Below are 21303 nucleotides of genomic sequence, written 5' to 3'. Positions count from 1 at the left end.
GCGCTCGCCATCGAGCCCCACCTCCAGGCCTGGCTCCAGAGTGGGGTCCCGGTGACCCGCGTCCGGGCAAGGGAAAACGCCGTCCAAAATGGTTTTTCTTCATAGGAGGTTTGTTTAACCACTCTTTGTCTCATCCCTCACCTAGGACCAGTTTGCCTTGGGTGGCCCTACCAGGGGCATAAAGCCCCGGACAACAGAGCTCCTAGGATCATTGGGACACGCAAACCCCTCCACCACGATAAGGTGACGGTTAAAGGAGGGGTTGGTAGGACATGCAAGGAAGAATTTTGCTGTACTCTGTATATCTGATAACAATATTAATACTATTGCTACTGTTACTACTACTGATGAACGTTTCTCAAGTATTTACCAGTGTTTTTATGATAACGCATCTCTTTCTAGGAGCTACTGTAAATTTAAAAAGAATCTGGATTGAGACATGATGCCACACAAAGGTGACATCACCTGGCACTGTTCATCAACAGACCTGAGTGGTCAAGAATGAGCATAGGACCTTACAAGTGTCTTCAGGTATATACTGTAGATCAGGGGTGTCGAACTCCGGTCCTGGAGGGCCGCAATGGTTGCAGGTTTTCATTCTAACCACCTTCTTAATTAGTGACCTGTTTTTCTGCTAATTAACTTTTGCCTTAGTTTTAATTAACTCGGCTAAGACCCTTTAGTTCTTTCTTTTTCCTTAAGTAGCAGCCAAACAATAATTTGACACAAAATGAACAAACAGGTGACCAGCTAAGCACTTTATCTGAACATGAAGAAAGGTGATGGTCTTGGTAAGGTTGATCTCTCAGGTCAGTAATCAGAAACAGAAAATCAACAGTTTGGGATATGTCTGCTGTGGTAGAATGAGAGCAGCAGCAAGCCATGGAATTAAACAACAGGTTTAATTAACAGACAGAATTGGCTTCTCATTAAGGAACTGGTTGGAGTGAAATTGGTTGGAGTTTGAAGCCGCAGTTTAGCTGGTCATCTGTTGGCTCATTTCACGTCTCATTTCTGTTTGGGTGCCATTTAATGAAGAAAAGAATCAATTGAGAGGACTGAATCCTTAAAAACAGGGCTAGTAAAATGAAGGGAAAAGGAGTTAATTAGCAGTGAAAACTGGTCAACTGTTAGAATGAAAACCTGCAGCCACTGCGGCCCTCCAGGCCTGGAGTTCAAAGCCTGTGCTGTAGATGCTGACCTAGGCAAGCCTAAAGGATTTGAACTTAACATGTGTCACTACAAGAAGGCATTGTAGTGATCTGAAATGAGAAGTGACATGTGTCGCTGCATTTTGAATCATCTGCAGCAGCTTGGTGACACATGCCGCATACTCCTACCAGTAGAGAGCTGCAGTAATCCAGATGTGACAATCTCTCCATCTACTGGGTGGCTCGTATCTGTAACATGTAACATCCACCCACTCTCCCTGTGTTAGGGTTATTTATGACAGTCTTGCTGAAATTAAATCACCTTCCATTTCCAAAGATATGACTTACCTTTTCTGTTTATTGAGGCTCACCCTTGTTCCATCCTGCAAAGACAGTGTAGTAAAAAAAATTATAAAACTTGAAGAATCGCTAAATTTATGCAGTTCTACAATATAGTATCAGCCTCTGATGAACTGACTATCTTTCACATACCTTTCACTTGGCAAGTGTTAAACAGCAAGAAACTCTAGGTCTGTAAGTTTACAGAATATCTAAATGCATAAAAATCAAGCTTGCCACCAAGCATCTCAAAGCACTCCACTGCAATTTACAAAAGATCACATTCTAATTGTGGATTTCATTTGAAAGCAAATCAGAGCCTGTGAAGTTCAGCCAAAGGTAAAGTAGGAGTTAGTCAGGCATGTGTTGTGTTCATTCTCCAAAGAGTTACTTTTCTCTATCTGTTGTCACTATGACTTGAAGTACTTCATCTTTATTCACAGTTAGACTCCTTGTGTTTACCTTCCTGCTAGTTATTTGAGAAAACTGTCAACAACACAAATATAACCATTATAAATCAAAGAGTTTCTATACCTTTTCCTGCCCTTTATTGGTATCTTGCTTTCCTTATCAAGACAATCCTAAAACAAAGGTGGGGGAGATTGGCACTAGTAACTATAATTTCTTTGGTTTTCATTGCATACTTTCCTATTCATCCATTTCCAAATCTGCATAATGAAATGTAGACCTGGACCTTACTACTGTAGCAATATGCCCAAAAGCACAGTCACTGTTTACTGTATATGGATTTATCCTGTAAGAGTGGCTTGCTGTTCTGCAGATGATAAGTAGCAGCTGCTGCTCTACATTGAAGTGTTTCGGTACCATGACGGTTTGGCATACAAGTTAAGGCAGAGATAACAGTGACAAACAAATTACTGCAGTTAACAATAATGGTGGTTATGTCTTCAGATGAAGCGTCCACTTTACCAGTCCATCCCATTCGAACTAGTGTGGTGCTAAGGTGTCACCCATTGCACGGCTGCACTCGGGTCCTCCTCCCCATCATCACTAATTGGGAAAAGCTTAGTGTAGCCCATACAAGAAAGATATCACTCATGCAAGTGAAAACAACAGTATCCATCCCTTTCACAAGGTTAGCAAGAAAAGCTAAAATAAATCAAACTACCTTTCAGGTGGTATGATTACACGAAAATGAAATATTCAAAACAATCCTTTATGCTATTCTGGACAGCTGGAAAGAGAAAAACTCAAATGGAAGTGAAATGAATAGTTTTGGCAGCCTGGGAATTTACTTTGTTTAAATATGTACCATGATTGTGAATAGTGACTGGCAAATAGTCAGTTTTTGAGTGATGTTACCTTCTAAGTGCTACTGTTTTACCATTCAGTTGTAATGGGGTCATTAACACAGCAGAAGGGACATTTGTCTTGGGATTATGGCCTCATGACTTTACTTCCTTTAAAAGATAGAGAAGAGCAGCACAAATATTTAAAGTGCTTTCAAAAGTGAAGACACTATTACTATAGCATCTGTGAAGTCAGTTGGATATGTTGCAGTATATTCAGATGTGTTCTCATTTTTTAAAGAAATTCTGTATAATGTTCTCTCTGTTAAAAAGAATCTTTTTGCTGGTTCCTCACATACAAAAGAGAGCTAGAGCTGCAAATTTAGAGACAATATTCTGAAACTGTTAGCAATTTAAAATAATCTTCCTATTATTTAATTAAAATAACATGTAGCTGTTAGTAGCTAAGGTGCACCAAAAGACAGAATGCAAGCATTTGACTCCACATATTATGCTCAGTCCATCCAGAAGTCTAGGATCTTCCCTATATTAATTTAACTTACATTTACCTTTTGATTTTTTTAATCGTCTATTCTCAAATTAAGAACTTCATATTTATCTTTTAATTAAAAGAGACTCTGTGTGTGTAGGTGTTTGAAGGAGTTACAACTTGGAAACAGAATACAGCCAGGTTTTTCCAACTGCTAGGTGTGATTTGTTTGACTGGATAAATCATATAGGTGGCCTATGTTGTGAATGTATGAAACAGACCTGAGGTGGTCTACCATGAGAATTCAGCTTTAGACAACTGTGACTAAGGCAGTGCAAATAACAGCAATTTTGTGTCAGAACTATGACCTTTGTGTGTGCAGAGATCTTTATCTAGACAGCATAGTAATGCAACATTACACTAAACATTTAGGTTGAATATGTTACCTATCTACTATTTAAAGGAAAGCCAGACAAAGAAGCAGTTTCATGGTTTATATGTGTGATACTATGTGTGTACTTTTCAAAATGTCCCCTGATTTCTTAGAGTGACTGTGTTTTATGTACTGATACTCTTGTACATTTTGCAAAGGCATGTACATATTATTTGACTATCTTAGCTTATTTGTATAAAGAAAATTGTTTGCTCTGAAATAAACTGGTGCCACACCCAGGTTTGGTTTCTGCATTGCACCCAATACTGCAGTGATAGTCTCTAGCTCACTGTGACATGGATTAAGAGGTGTTAAAATGGATGGATGAAAATTCAATACATTGCTGAACAAGGGAGTTCGCCCCCTGCTTGCATTGCTCGCCAAACCATACCTCCATCGGCCAGCCAATTCACATCTCTGTCGCGCGCGTTGTGAAAAGTGGGGCAGAACGCACCCCAAGGAGAAGTGGTCACTACCCCAAAACCCTCTTTTAAACAGTGATACAATTGGAAACAAATATTTTTTTTTGCTCAATCAGCTTCTGGCTTGCTGCTGCTGCCATGCCAAGTGATCTGCATCTCAGGTGGCACTTCAAACATTTAAAAGTCTGTACAGGAGCTGTCCTACTCTTTGTCTTTTATTTCCGGTCCTGGGCATGGTTAAATCTCTTGCCACAAAGTCTCGTCTCGCAGGATGTTCTTGATATTTTTTAGTTGATAATTTAAAAATGGAATAAGAATCTGAAAATCTAACAGCATCACATTGAAGTTCAGTAAATTCTGAAAAGAATGATATCAAACATATATATTTAGGTTTTAAAATAAGCCCTATTTAAAGCATGACAAAAAAGTGACATAAAAACGTCACATAAAAATGTCACATAAAATCGTTGCACTTTTAGGATTAGGATTTTATATATAGAGTAGATGATGCACATGTATTTCTTTGGTTACTATATATGCATACATATACTAACAGTCAAAAGTTTGGATATGCCCAGAAAGTTAAATTATTTTTTGGTAGAATTTGATACAAGATACCATTAAATTGATTAAAAATACATCAAAAACATTACTTGTGTTTCTAATGGCTACTACTGCTTGAAATGAATGATTTTTAATTTATCATTCATATATGACTGCAAAGTCCTATTTAGTCATGTATAAGTATTCATTTGTTATTATAGAAACCTTTCTAATTGCATTACCACCACTGAAACCTGTTTTCTGTATTGGTATTCCTAAAGTTCAGTTCTGGGTTCAAAAAAGGACAAAATGAAACAGCTTTTTTAAGAAACGTGTCAGTAATTTTTTTGCAGAATGATGGTTATTCTATGTGACACATTGCCAACAAACTGAAGATATCAAAATAATAATTATAATTATTTACATTTATGTAGAACTTTTCCCACTAGTCAAAGCACTTTAAATAGTGAGTGGGGAGCCACTTCACCCACCGCTAATGTGCAGCAAATAACTGAATGATGCAATGGCAGCCATGTTTGTGCCAGGAAATATGAACATAATAAAACTTTGTGAACAAGGGCAACATTTGGTATGCTGACTCTTTATAACTGTCTTTCTTACAATTACATCTCCTATGTTGTCAACTGGCCATAGTTCTACACTTAATTAATGGGCAGATATTGTTGGTTCCCATTAAAGTTAATCAGTTTCTACTTTGTTGTCTATATGTTTTAACAAATCTACAGTATATCGTTGTACGTGATAGTTCTGTAGTTAGTGAGTGATAATCTGTTCTTGCATTTTGCCTTGGGAGTTGTTGCAGCAATCTGCACCTGCTTGCTGTGCAAGAACAAATTATATTGTATTATTTTATTGTATTTCGGAGGTGGCAATGATAGATTGGCCATCTTGCTCTGTGAAGAGGATTACTTGTGTTATCTTTTGTGTATTGTATTTACTTTATTTTTTTTGACACCTATTGCACACACAGACTAGCTTTTAATTTTTCCTGCATACTTTTTGGGGAGTTATTTCTTGTCCATTAGAGAGGCGGGGCGGGGTGCTGTCAATTAAACAGGGCCAGTTAAAGCCCATTGAGACATTCCTTGTATCATGTTGAGCTATACAAGAAATACATTTTTGTTGTTGTATGTTGCTGTGGTGAAGCTTACTTTGTAAAAGTAACTACAGAAAAAACAACATATACTTCTACCTGACTGTTTAAGCTTGTTCAAGTACACTAAAAAACTGTCTAAAAATACAATGTACCTCTGAGAAAAAGAGGATCCCACCCAACATGTGAATATAAGCTCTACCAAATAAAGAAGATGGCTTTCCTTCAGTTTGCTCATTCTTGCTCTCTGCTCCAGCATAATTCTGCTGAAGAAAATTAAACATACTTTAACAGAAATCAACTGTTTTTCCTCCAAATGGGCTCACTTTTAACTGATTGCAAGTGATCAACAAAATAAATCTAAGTGTAATTCTTCATTTTAGTTTTTTTTAGAGTTGTACTGCTTTTTTGTCAAGGGATGGTGGAGGGATGTTCTCTGGCTTCTTAGCAGAATACTGTTTTTTTAAATGAACTCAAATCAGAGGAAGCTAGCAACCCCTGCTGGATACAGCAGCGTTATGAATGCACTGACAGAAAAAGCCTAAAGTATGAAGCTCACTTCCCCCAACATTTGACTGATTTTTAAAGTAAACATCATCAACTTCAGACATTTCCCTTTAATTGACAGTAAAAGTCAAACTGAACAGAAGCCATCTCAAAAGCAAGAGGAAATGAGTACCAAGTAAAACAGCCTATCACAGTACAATGTGGGACCCTCCATACTAATGACAGTATGAAGAAGTCATAAATGTGATAACAATTAAACACAGTCCATTTAAGAGTCAAGTAGTCAGAGTACTGCTTCAACAGGGTCTAAAGGTCTACATATTTTGAAGTTTCAACTGCCTGCATACAGATAACAGGATTTTCCTAAGTAAAGCTTCAGCAGGAAATGGTAGAAGAGGATGGGGACCACTTTCCCTTGCATGCTGAACAGCTAGGCCCATTGTGTTTACTTTTTAAGATGTCACTAGTCGAAAATCTGGAAAGAGCTTAATGAGTGCACCTTAACAGGAAATATCTAATGTCCTGCAGGGTTCGGTGCAAACCTTCTGCCAATTGTTTTGAATATACTGTATATGAGTAAATGATAAGGAGGCAAGGTCTAAATCAGTCTATGATACCTCCAAATATTCTGTGAGCTTGTACAATATTTATGGTGATGCCACATAGCACTGGAAACCATTTTGACTAAGCCATGGGCACAAAAGAAATCCAATCACCTTTCTCAATCCCCTAAGGCACATTTCCTCAAATCCTTTCCTTTCCTCCTTTTCAGCCAATTTTATACTCAGTGCTGTGATTTCTTTATGTAAGGCCCAAATGTAATCATCATGATGAGAGAAAATGGAATGCATACATTGTAAGCTTTTGTAGCTGTCACTAGATCTGCACCTAACTCATCTTGATGTCTAGTTATGCAAGACATGGAGCTTTAGAACCAAAAATAACTAATTTTATGCCATTTTTGGATGAAATTTTGTGCAGGAAATTACACTCTTATGATAAAGAGTGAAAATGATCAGAAGGACTTTAAATTGTGAATGCCACATCAACTGAACCCAGGGTCCATCCATCCATCCATTATCCAACCCGCTATATCCTAACTACAGGGTCATGGGGGTCTGCTGGAGCCAATCCCAGCCAACACAGGGCACAAGACAGGAAACAAATCCTGGGCAGGGTGCCAGCCCACCACAGGACACACACACACACCAAGGACAATTTAGATTCGCCAATGCACCTAACCTGCATGTCTTTGGACTGTGGGAGGAAACCGGAGCACCCAGAGGAAACCGACGCAGACACGGGGAGAACATGCAAACTCCATGCAGGGAGGACCCGGGAAGTGAACCCAGGTCTCCTAACTGCGAGGCAGCAGCGCTACCACTGTGCCACCGTGCTGCCGAACCCAGGGTCCAAAGATCATATTCCCTAATGGGATATGAGGGGCCAAAGCTACTCCTTTTTGCAAAACTTTGAAAAAATGGGGATTGGCAATATAAACATGTGTAGCGTTGTTTAATGCAGCTTTGAGGTTTGATGATCATGAATATGGTATTTTTGAAATGTCATTCTTTACTAGTGGCCCTAACCGTCTAAGGAGGTTAAAAATTGATAAATTTCAAATATAAGTATGTGTGGGTATTGTTTTAGACTATTTCAAGTTGAGTGGTTATGAATATGAGGGTATTTTTGATATCTGATCCTTTACAAAGGATCTAGCCCTCTATAGACCCTTATCAGAGGGCAAAGAAATGACACATTTCTATTACAATTGAGAATATTTGGACTTTATACATTTCAATTAAAGCAAGAATGTTAATATTTCAAATATTTAATGCAACTATTCTTGATTATTATGTACTTCTTCCTCAATAAGTAAATCATTACCTTTTTGATGAACACCCCAAATTAGGGCATCTTACACTAATTTAGACTTTTTACTTCTTGATTTCACTTATTTGGCCAATCCATTTTCAGACAATGTCTCTAGCAGCTCTCATTCTCTCAGACTTGTTAAGTGCCTCCACATTCCTAAATGGTGAAGCAGGAAGACACGTGGGATGGGCTGAACATGCAGTATCATGACATCAATAAAATTGTAGATGCTTGCTACTACCAATAAAACACATTGACACATGTATGAGATGTAAAGGTTAGCTATCCATGCACGTTAGCCTGTTTGAACCAAGTAAGGGTGCTTTCAACTTTCTTTACAAAACATGTGTACCCTCAACTGCGCTTTACTTTGGTACCCCTAGTATCGAAAGTGCTTTCCCATTCCAATCTTCTAAAATATAGTATACTATAATATATAGTATCTGTGCTTTGATGACTAAGTGGAGATGACCAATTTTGAGATATGCAGATAATCAAATGAAGGATGTATGCTCATACAACTCAGTAGCAACACTAATTATGGCACCACCATGCCACTCTTGTTTTTTAGCAAAACTGAGAATGACATTAGATAGTGGTCAGCCTGTGACCCTCCTTCTTGTATAATCCCTCCAGTGTGTCCTGGGTCTGCTGCAGTGTATTTGTCCAGTGGGACATGCCCAGAGCAGCTCCAGTGGCATACGACTGGGGGACATCCTTATGTCTATTTTGAGGCTACCCCAAATGGTTGAGTTTCTATTGCAGTGTAACAGCCCAGTGATCCTTCAAATAATTGTCATTTTTACCACTTGTACTCACAATCTAATTATTTTGGTCATTGCCCACAGTTCATGATCTGAGGTAGGTCCACCGGTAAACCGAGAGCTTTGTCTTTAAAAGCCACCTCCTGCTTCACCACCACAAAATGTTAAAGCACCTGCATAACAGCTGCCACAACTCTAATTTGATTATAGATCTCACGTTGCTTTTTTCAATCATTTGTGAACACAATCCCAAGATAACTGAAATCCTCCACTAAGGATAGATAGATAGATAGATAGATAGATAGATAGATAGATAGATAGATAGATAGATAGATAGATAGATAGATAGATAGATAGATAGATAGATAGATAGATAGATAGATAGATAGATAGATAGATAGATAGATAGATAGATAGATAGATAGATAGATAGATAGATACTTTATTAATCCCAAGGGAAAATTCACATACTCCAGCAGCTGCATACTGATAAAGAAAACAATATTAAATTAAAGAGTGATAAAAATGCAGGTATAACAGACAATAACTTTGTATAATTTTAACATTTACCCCCCCCCCCCCCGGGTGGAATTGAAGAGTCGCATAGTGTGGGGGAGGAACAATCTCCTCAGTCTGTCAGTAGAGCAGGACAGTGACAGCAGTCTGTCGCTGAAGCTGCTCCTCTGTCTGGAGATGACACTGTTTAATGGATGCAGTGGATTCTCCATAATTGATAGGAACCTGCTGAGTGCCCGTTGCTCTGCCACAGATGACAAACTGTCCAGCTCCATGCCAAAAATAGAGCCTGCCTTCCTCACCAGTTTGTCCAGACGTGAGGCGTCCTTCTTCTTAATGCTGCCTCCCCAGCACACCACCACATAGAAGAAGAAGATGGTTGCTCCCATTCCCAAACACACACCTACAGAGATCAATACATTCTTTTCCAAGAGAAAACCATGACTTCAGACTTTGGACCTGATCCTCATCCCTGCAACTTTACACTCAGTAGCAAATCACTCAAGTGCGTTCAGAATTTGAAAGTCAAATGAGGCAGAGAGAACTACATCATTCACATTAAGCAACAATGCTACCCTTAGCTTCCCCAACTGAACACTCTCACATCTTAAACTGCACTTTTATGTCCTATTCATGAAAACCACAAACAAAATCATTGACAAAGCACATCCTTGAGTGAGTCTGTAACAAACTTTAGTATTAACAAGGTCCACCACTCAAAACACATACCTTTTTGAAAAGGGTAAATTAATAATACGCTGACCAAGGCTTATTGCTACTTGTAACTACCTCTAGCCCCCAGTTTCTCGTATTTATAACCCCTCTTATCTTAAAGAAAATTAAACTCAAAGCTGTTGTGGTCTCAATAGGGTAGTTATATTAAACATTATCTGATACAATATGCCAAATACAGACATGTAATAAGGATGTAAAAAACCAACACTTAGACACCGCTATAAACAATATGTATATTAAACACAAGCTAATTTATTCTCAATTTAGATATCTTACAAAGTCCCAGCAAAAGAAAGCAGTCACCCCAACTCCTATAACCAACAATATCATTTTTACTGGTGACTTCTGAATTGGAGCTCCAGGTCATGTAATCAGGATTGTCTCTATAACAAAAGTGCACTTCTATTTGCTTCTTAATCACCCCGCAGCTAAGGTTATTTTCTTTTCCAAAACCTCGAATAGACACTTGTCATAGCATGATCATCCCTCTTTATCCTCCTCTTTCACATTCCTTATTTTCAAAGGAAAGATCTCAAGCCGGGATTTCCATGTTACTGCCGCATTATGATTGGGTTAGAACATTACCTTCTCCAAAATAAAATTCCATCCCTAGAATGAGATGGCTTATAAATTGGCAAATCACTGCTGGTGTTCACAACATTCAGTGACACTCTTCGACAAGGACATATTTACACAAACCAGGGGAGAAACCCTGACTGAACCATAACAAATGTGAGTACTGAAGTCACTCAGCAAGACTTCCAAGTCAGTTATTTGCACCTTTTCACACACCTTCCCCCTCTAAAAAGCCTGAAACTCCAAATGCACAGCCTTCAGCTGGGGGATTGTGAGTGTCCCCACACCCTCTGATGCCTTTCACACATCAGAGCATCAGACTAGAAGAGAGAACTATTCATAAATAGAGGTAGTACCAATTGTATCAATTTGGAACTTTTCCTCCACTTACACAAGCTCAGGCTTCATCCCTGTCAGAAAGATAATGTTCTAAGTTCCCAAAGCCAGTCTCCATTGTCAGGGTCTAATTCATTTAGGTTCTTCCTGCCTAGACCAAAGTGTTCCACCATCAGGGCCACTGGAAATCATTCTTTGTCTGACTTTTCAACCCAAACCTGCTCACCGAGGGAGATCTTAGTAGAAGCACAGAGTCCAAGACAACCTAGTTCTGAGCATCCTGATGGTGTACAAGCCCCACTACCATGGCAAAGTGACCGTGGAAGTTGGGGAAATCAATATAATCAATCTGTCAAAATACCAAGAGAAGAATTTCTGAATTTCAAAAAGACATTTCCAGAGAAACTAGTTTTCTCTCACTAGATAAAAAGCTCTTTCCTTTATCAACAGAAAGTTCACTCATTGACTACACTCGTGAATCACTTTTAAATAATCTTTTGAACCACCCATTTACATGGATTGATTCCTTTAATACGTTTGACTTATGTTTTGGACTCCCTGATATGAGGGGGAATTTCCAAGATCACATCACAAATATCTAATTTAATGGATAGATAGATAGATAGATAGATAGATAGATAGATAGATAGATAGATAGATAGATAGATAGATAGATAGATAGATAGATAGATAGATAGATAGATAGATAGATAGATAGATAGATAGATAGATAGATACTTTATTAATCCTCAAGGGGAAATTCACATACTCCAGCCGCAGCATACTGATAAAAACAATATTAATTAAAGAGCAATAAAAACGCAGTGCAAGTTTAAAAAAAATGTATATATGTATATATATATATATATATATATAATATATGTATGTGTGTGTGTGTGTCTGTGTGTGTGTAAATATAAGTAATTATATATTGTCCTGTTTCAGTACACAAAGATTCAATATATTTAAGATGCATAATTAAAATAAGATGTTATGTTACAGAATCACATGTTAGCAAAACCTGTGAGCAATGATTCAGTTCACAAATCAAATGAATGAGTGTCGTACAACAACAATTTATTTCTTGTAGAGCCCGGAATCACACAATGAATGCCTAAAGGGTCTTTAACAGGCCCTGTTTTTTAACAGCCCCCCAGCCTTGACTCCCGAAAACAAGAAAAGTTTCCCCCAAAAAAAAAACCTTCTAGGAGAAAATAATGGATAAAATTGACTGGTTCTCGGGTAATGATTCAGTTTGAACTCAAAAAATTCAGACAGTGATCCATCCCCAGTACAGTCAATGAGCTGTAAAAAGTGCACACTAAAGTAAAGTTGAAAACAAGTAATTGTTGCAAATTAGATTAATTTTTTTGTAATGTTCATTTTTGTGTGACTAATCTGTTCAATGTACAAAGGAACATAAAAAAAATATAGAGATTTGTGATTCAGGTGATTCTTGCATATGCGTTTTAAACATTTACCAGCAACAGAGAAACAAAGCATGTTAATGACATCACGTAGGACATACAGTATATGCACTTTAACCCTCCTTTTGAGCAGCGCTGAATTGATTTGTATTATTCACTGAAAAGAGCCATTCAAAATTAACGTATGATGTCAAGACCCATCACTACTGCCGTGACATCATACCAATGTATGTGCACAGAGAACATGCAACTAGCAATATAGTGCATCAAACAAAATGGCATTGCTGATAACCTCATCATCGCACTACACCAAAGAAATAAAAAAAGGAATTAATATTAATAAACTTATGAGGAACAAGATGTTATTGTGAGTGGTAAACTTATAACAGATATGCTCTTGTATTGTATTATTATTTTGTTTATTGATCCAGGCTTTTGGAGGAGAGGCTTAAATAATTTTCTCCAAGCCATTTTCAATGCTGGCTACCAATGGCCGCTGAATGGAGGGACTGCATAATGCTCACTAACTTGGACCATATAATGGAACTCAAAGAAGCACTTTGTTAATTGTCACACACGAGAGATTGACACTTCTAAGCATCCTCTCTTAATGAAAGTTCAGAGCAAAGTTTTTAGACTGCTATAAATTGGGTCATTTTGACTAAAAATGAAAATTAATTCAGTAGTTAAAGAACATGGGAACACAGTTGGAAACTTGTTAAGGGTAAATTTTGCACAAAGTAGACAGTAAGGCTTTAAGGATTTTCAAAACTTGACTTGATGTTATTTTGGAGTAGTTAAATGGACAGGACTGGCGAGCTTTGATGGGCTGAAAGGTCTGTTCTCATCGAGATTGTTCTAATGTTCGAATGATTTCTTATTATCCACATTGAATCAGAAGAAAATGACATGTATTAGGTTAAAATTCTCAGTGCAGAATTAAAGGACTACCAGGCATCTATGTGCAGTGGGCCTCCAGTGAACATCTCACAATGCCATGGTTTAGAAGCAGCAGATGTTTGTAGTTTCACTGCTTTTTTTACCACAGTCTAGAACAACCTCCCATGATGACTAAATGCACCTCCATTTTCAGAAGGACAAACGATTCATTTTCTTATACAGTATTTGATTTAACCACTGAAGCTAAACACCTCAAATGAGGAGTGTTGTCGAGTACTGAAAAAGCTGTGATATCCAATAACTTTTTGACAGAGTAGGCAGCATTGTTAGAAACTGTTGTTGGTGTTAAAACTGTTAATATATCAAACGTTACAAATAATGGTAAAAACAGAGGGCAGTCCTTGTCTGGCATGTCTGGTATACATCTTTAAGCAGGTGAAATGAAGTTCTTTTTAGGCATGAACAAAATAAAACTCCACAAGTGATGTAAGTTAATGAAGAACTAATCCAGAGGTGGGCTACAGGCCATTAAGAGAAAGGTGCAAGTGTGCAGAGGACCAGCAAAGGTTGCTGTGCTTGTGAGTGAGAAACAATACCAAGGATTAAAAATAAAACAGGAGCCAAAACATTAGCTAAACGTATCAGCAGATTGAGGGGTAAAGACTCAGTAATCAAGTACTAAAATCATACAATGAAATATTTAGGCTGAAATATGAGGTCAGTCACAGCTGAGGCTCAGCATGCGATGCCCAAATATGCTAAAGTCTGGATAGGAGGACACAGTGTCAAAATATGTTTGTGTAACACCAGTTAATTGAGCTTTGGATTTATTAAGGGTCTGCTAGCACAAATTGCCTTGCATCTGTTACTGTGTTTTAAATAATTTTAGTATTTGGAGCCATTTTTGATAAACCCCTTTCTCCATTAGTCCCATAATTTTGTGAATATAAATCCTTAATTCAGAGATGTCAAGCTTAGATCTTGTGGATCCATGATGGCAGGATTTTTTTTCCAGCCACCTTCTTAATTAATAACCAGTTATTGGTACTAATAGGGATTGGCTTAATTTTCCTTAATTGTGCTAGACTTGCTTTTTAAGATTCAAAGCTTTTACTGTTTCTTTTTTCCTTATCTATCAGCCAAACAATAATGAAATGCAAATTGAATCAGTACCTGAAGGGGTACCATTTTCACTTTGACCAATTTCATAATTAGAAGCCATTTTGGTTATTTTATTGATTTAACTGTATAGATTATCAGTATTCTCATTCTGTAGAATGGTAATGTTGTTTCTGAGAACATCATCAAAAATGTTTTGTGAGCCAGACCAGAAAAATATTTCTGAGACCTTCGCTTTTTTTCTTTTCAAGAATTTTATTATCTGTTGACTGGTTTTGCATACTTCTGCATAATGCTTTACTCTGACAGTGATTGCCAAATCAGAAGTTTTCTTTTCTTTTTTTTTTAAATTTTCTTCCTTTCATAGTCATTCTGGTGTGTACTTGGATCATAGTGTGTGTGTATATATATTTATTTAGCTATCTATCTATTTATGTATTTATTTATTTACATGGCTTCTGTAAAATGCCACAATTCCCCCTGGGGACAAATAAAGTTCTGTCTGTCTATCTATCTATCTATCTATCTATCTATCTATCTATCTATCTATCTATCTATCTATCTATCTATCTATCTATCTATCTATCTATCTATCTATCTATCTATCTATCTATCTATCTATCTTCTTATTGCTGACTGCAAGTTAAAGAAAAAAGGAAACATTACAATTTGTCCTTTAGTTTTGCTACTCTAAGCCTGTGATATGAACAGGACAGACAGGCGATGTGCCCAGGTGACTGTGGTAGTGCACTGCATACCATAAGATCAGAGGCTGAGTACCCACCATGCTTCCCTGTGTAACTCACTAACCAGTTGTTAAAAAGATAAAACTAGAGCTCAGTACATATAAAGCACTGTATGATCGTGTTCACTACAGAAAGCAGCTATTCTATTTCACATTAGTCCGTAATTAATTTAAGTTTAAACAGCTCCTTCTGTTTGAAGTACATTTATCTGAATTTCCAGTTTGCTGTTGTTAGCAGTATTGACACTTCACTGTGCCCAAATTTCAGTGATGGCCTGGATTTATGTCCTTTTAGTGTGCTTACAATAGTGTCTTCTGAAACAGCTGGCATTCTTTCCAAGTCCTAAGACTAGCTATTTTGACTGATGTTTCCACATTATTCTTTATTTGTGTGCCAAGTGCTAAATTGCCATAGTCTTCTGCCATTACTCCTCAAGTTGCAGGATGCAATGGGATTTGAAAGCATTTAAAGGGTCCTCAAGAAGGATTGATTTTGTTATTCTGGTAAACAACAAATATGAGGAATTGCTTGCTTTATGCATTGTAGATCCTTTACAGGGCTGTAGCTGTAAGGGCAGTGGATGTAGCACAGGAGGACAATGGAACAACTGATTTCATTTAACAGCCACTAAAATATACAGCAAACCTAAAAGTGATCTGAAGCATCTCCCTCCTCCAGCATTTCTTAGATTTACAATGATCTGCTTCTTTAGCACTACATTTCCATTCTTTCTAATCTAATTCAGAGCTCTGGGGACTCAATGCATAGCCCAGCACCACTTGACACCAACCTATTGCAGGGCATGCTGGCATGCACACACAAGCCCTCACTCATACTGGACCAGATTAGAACATTAGAACACATAAAGTCCTACTTTCTATCACACTAGTTGACAACATATTCCGTATGTCTGTGGTTCTCTGTGTGACGAAAAATTTTGTAATGTTTGTACAAAATTTAACCTTAACAAGTTTCCAACTGTGTCCCTTTTAGTCAGTCAGTCATTGTCCAACCCGCTATATCCTAACACAGGGTCACGGGGGTTTGCTGGAGCCAATCCCAGCCAACACAGGGCGCAAGGCAGGAACAAACCCCAGGTAGGGCGCCAGCCCACCGCAGGGCACACACACACACACACACCCACACACCAAGCACACACTAGGGACAATTTAGGATCGCCAATGCACCTAACCTGCATGTCTTTGGACCGTGGGAGGAAACCGGAGCACCCGGAGGAAACCCACGCAGACACGGGGAGAACATGCAAACTCCACGCAGGGAGGACCCGGGAAGCGAACCCAGGTCTCCTTACTGTGAGGCAGCAGCGCTACCACTGTACCACCATGCCGTCCATGTCCCTTTTATTTTATGTTTTATTAATGCCACTAATCAATCTAAACTACACACTTTACAATATAGGGGGAAAACTTGAGGATCTAGAAAATACCACTCAGACACAGAAGAACCTGCAAAATCTACATAGCTGCTGTCTGGGACTGGAATTTAAGCTGAGGACTCCCAAGCTGTGAAGCAGCAGGACTAACCAGTATATCACTCAACATTACCATTACTAACCTCTACAGTGGATGGTAGTTTCAGAAGGTCTGGACTGGATGGCTGCTTTTCTCTGTCTACAACATCCTTGTCTTCATCTGAGCTCTGGGAAGAATAGAAAGATGAGAGTCAGCAGCATGGAGAAGTATAAATATGTAAAGAGAATCTGAAACTCTAGAAAGTGAATACTCCATTGCTCTAGAAAGTGAACACTCTAGATAATACTGTAGAACTATAGTCCAGGAGGGCAAAGAGGAGGGTGAAACAGAGCATCCTTGTCTGGTCTGTATAAGGCAGATCCATCCTCCCAGTCCAGTTAATAAAGTCTGAAAGTTGAAGAGGAAGTCTCATTCTAATAAAGCCCCTCCTTGTCTATAATTAGTATCACAGAATAGGGGCAAGCCTGCTGTACTGAACTATATTTTTTGCCACTAATTATTAAGTGGGGAGAAGTTTAAGTTAGCAAACCATGGCCTGGTCAGCAAGTTTAATGTGTAAGACTGAAATGTGGATTACCAGCAAATTCATAAGTTCATCTATCCACCATCCTGAACCTCCTCTGTTCTGTTTCATGGCTATCCCTGGGACAGAAGTCCATCCCAGGACACATTCACATATACACTTGGCCAGTTTGAGTCACTATTCATCCTAACATGTACAACTTTAAAATATGAGGATGGTGGGTTCACATGAACACCCAGAGGATATGCAAACTAGACATGGACAGTGAGTGGTTTCGGGAATTATCAATGGGTCAATGAACCTATGGGACAATAGTGCTAAACACAGCAACACCCCGAAGAAAGATTATGTTCAGCTTACAGGGCGGTGATATCTGATCTGATATCTAGTCAGGCTGTCCAGAAGGCCAGTTACATACTGTATTTGTCTGATCGGGACATGGGAGCTGGCAGTCTGGTATGCTGAAGATCGAGGACAGGATCAGAGTAAATGAAACATATTCCGGTATGTACTGACAATGTTTTTGAGATTGTTACAAAATCCTGGCATTTTGCATTTACCTCAAACCTAAGGGATAGATTGACCACACCAGTTGATCGCCGCTTCTCCCTGAGTTTACGCTTCTCCACTTGAGTCTTGTTTTTCCGGTAAGATAAGGAGCCCAATGACCCACTCTTCTCCTTGCTGGAAGGTGATGGGCTTACTGCTTTCTCAGAACTTTCTGTCCTGGACTGAGAGACATTACCCAGGCCACGCTCATCATTCCCTGATTTAGGAGTATTGCTTCCTTGACTTCTGTGCTCATTGGGGCTGACATGCTGTTGAGCACTTGCAGGTCTCAATGCTTCTCCCCTGACTCCTGAACATTGACTATCATTTGGCTGTGTGGTGGAAGGCACTGCAGGTAGAGATCTCATTCTCAGTTTCTCTCGTTTGGCTTTCCACTCCTCCAGAAAATCTATTTGATCAGCCTCTGAGGTAATTCGAGGACTCCATGGAGAGCCAGAAGTGGAAGTGGTAGTTGACATCTTATCAAAAGTGTGTCCAAAGTTAAAGTACACTACAAGGCAAAAAAATGATTAGCATGACATGCCATGTAAGGACAGTCCAAATAAAGTGCAAGGCAGTAAATCAAAAAAACACACTAAGGTTTCTGGTAGTAAACCCCAAGTTTTAACCCCTCTACCCACAATATCATCTGAATCACAGTTGTAAAGTGACATTGATGAGCCATATGCCATGCCTGTTTTCCTATAAAACGAGTGCTAGCTCACCTGCATGTGTCCATCTGAGAACCATCTGAAGATCCCAAGTGCAGACCCTCATGGTTAGGCAAGCCTTTTTGTGCTCTCAGTTTTTGTAACTGAAGGATTATTTCATTGGGAAAGCTGATTAGTTTTAAAATATAAACTTCCTATTGACAATAAATGAGTCTTTAAACAAGCAGTTTTATCACTTTAGATCTCTGTTCAGCCATTGACTCTCTAAAAGTTAGACTGACCAGTTCCTCCTGGATGTATTACGAGATGGTAATGGGATTTAGCAAAGTCAGACTGAGGAGAAAATATAGTGTTGGTGAGCATTGGTGGTGCAGAGGTTGACCAAGGTCTGAACCTGAGGTCACTGGTTCCACTCATAATTCACAGGATTGTTACCATGACAAGCCATCATCATCACCAAGCTAATATTAACCTGCCTCTTGACAGTCTAACCCCCAGATCACATTCCTTATTAGTGGGTGACTGCTAGTTGAGTTCTGCTTCACAGTAAAAAGAATAGCCAATCAAAAAACAACATCACTAAGAGACGCCATAGGACATTTACCACTGTTGTAACTTTTATAAAACTCTTCTACCAAGCCAGGAGCATTTTGTATCTTTGCTTTCATGACTTATGCTCATATTGAAAGACAGTCTCTAATGGATTTTTGCCATTCTGCTCCATGAAGGTTGTTGCCTTCCCATAGCTCTTCTTAGCACAATATCATACCAATGCACAATCCCCACCTACCACAGGACCCAGACTGGTCATGCTCAGATAAATGCTCCATTATGCCCAGGTGAGTGGGAAAAAAATAAAAATCAACCACATATAAGTATATTGGTTTGCTTATTTTTGAGTTCTCTGCGAAGGGTTACAGAACACATCCATACCTTGCATCCACATTAACTTTACCCTCTAATGCATGCAAGCAACACTGACAACAGGAAAAAGGGGAAGGACACAAAGCACTAGATATAAACTTGATGTTTTTATCAAAACTTCTCAGCATCACAGACTGCTGTGCTATAACTCACAAAAGCAGACTTTCTAAAGGTTCTTTATTAACTGAAGGCGCCACAGTCCTCATTTTCAACCTGATCTTTTAAGGTGTGTGAGTTTGTTGGAATGCACACTGACACAGGTGCAATAACAGGACATCTGATTGGTCAGATCATGTTGGCTATGAACAGAGCTAATCTGATTTGTAAATTAAATGTGTGCCATTAGCATGTCTCAGTATGCAAAAATGTGTGCATAATTTACTGCATTAAGTAATTAAAATATTGGAAAAATTATATGTGAATAATATGTCAGAAAGTCTAAATTGAGGTTGATATATGGAACTATCCAGAGAAATATGAGATGTCTAGTGACCCTGCTAAATGTTGCTGTGCCAGGTCACTGCCCTTTTTCTTACTTTAGAAGAGTCTAAGAGATCAGGCAGGTAAAGATTAGGATATCAGGAGGCACATGGCACAAATGCCAGCTCCAGCATCAGTTCCTGGTGTGTGGCCAAGTCAAGAAAATATCTCATTTAATTATATGAGGAAGGACCAAGACCCAAATGCAGGCTATACCACATGCAGAGTACTACAGGGTTGAGCAATAAATAAAAGGAGCTATAAAAAATGCGCTATAAGTCTTTTCACATGCAGCTATGGTGCACATGTAGCCTCTCAGCCTCAGAGGTGGAGGTCATGAGAGCCGGCAACCAGTTGTATGCGTCATATTTAGTAGCAGTTTCCTGCACGTGTAAAGTACAAGAAGCCAAAAAAGCAGCAATTCCCAAGAGGATTACAGAAAGACATTTCAAGGCTGATAGTCTAGAAGAGAAAGTTTTGCCACAGGGGATACACCTATGAGCTCTCAAAAGTGGGAGAGGAGGGTCTTACCTGTATATGATGGTGGGAGCTGAACGTCTGTCTCCTGACACTCTGCCTACACCTCTGAGCTATGAAAGGCTGTGGTGTGGAGGGAGGGTGGGAGGGACAGAGGGTGAGCAACACAACAGCCATGAGTGAGGGAGGAGCAAGTGAGAAAAGAAGAGAGGCAGCTAGAGAGAGAGAGAGAGAGAGAGAGAGAGAGAACAATAGAGGAAGGAAAGCATAGAGAAAGCAAGAGAGGTGGTGGAAAAGTGAGGAAGATTAAGGGAGGCAAAGAACAGGAAAGCAGAGGAGTGCGTCACATTATTACCTGCTGATTAGTCCACAGCTGAGTCCTTTCTTGCACCCTGTGATGCTGAAACAGGCTCCACTTCCCTTCACACCCTGTATTACAATACATACATACATCTTCTAAACACGCTTCATCCTGAGCAGGGTCGTGGGGAAGCTGGAGCCTATCCCAGAAAGCACAGGGTACAAAGCAGGAACATTCCCTGTACAGGGTGCCAGTCAATCACAGGGTTATTGAAATACATATGTTCGGAAAATGCATTTCTTAATGGGTCAAAGACTTCACGGGAAAACATGGACAAAGCTAGGTACAGAACTGCTCCCAAGGAGACATTGGCTTTGGGTTTTCACACTGCATTCCCATGTAAGCTCCGTAAGTCTTTAACAGAGATTTATGACCAAAACGTTGTACACATAGGACAGCTGAGCCTTCTCCCCTACTCGCCTGACACTTCTTTTTTTAATAAGTGTGGATATTTCTCAGTTTTTCTAAAAATATTTTTTTCTGTTTGCCTGCTCTATGAAGCTCCTGGTCTAGAGATAACAACTCACAACCAGTAGGCCGCTCAGAGCATTTGTAATACTTTACAGTTTATCACTGCAGGAA

General features: G+C 39.0%; 1 protein-coding gene across 1 annotated transcript in view; it reads right to left on the bottom strand.

Moving 5' to 3' along the window:
• The window catches only part of LOC114643928 (PRKC apoptosis WT1 regulator protein-like), a 38324-nt gene extending 17608 nt beyond the window's left edge, over positions 1-20716 (bottom strand). Inside the window, exons 1-4 of the mRNA XM_028792267.2 lie at positions 20415-20716; positions 17820-18319; positions 16819-16902; positions 1500-1534 (exon numbers count right to left, since the gene is read on the bottom strand). Of these exons, the coding sequence (XP_028648100.2) occupies positions 1500-1534; positions 16819-16902; positions 17820-18287 (587 nt within the window). The 5' untranslated portion in view covers positions 18288-18319; positions 20415-20716. The remainder of the gene's footprint in view (positions 1-1499; positions 1535-16818; positions 16903-17819; positions 18320-20414) is intronic.
• Between the last annotated feature and the right edge of the window lie 587 nt (positions 20717-21303).

Source organism: Erpetoichthys calabaricus, chromosome 2, assembly GCF_900747795.2.
Source record: "Erpetoichthys calabaricus chromosome 2, fErpCal1.3, whole genome shotgun sequence".
In the NCBI taxonomy this organism is placed as follows: Eukaryota; Metazoa; Chordata; class Cladistia; order Polypteriformes; family Polypteridae; genus Erpetoichthys; species Erpetoichthys calabaricus.
The sequence above is the reverse complement of the archived record's forward strand: the minus strand, read 5'-3'. Positions and strand labels throughout refer to the sequence as shown.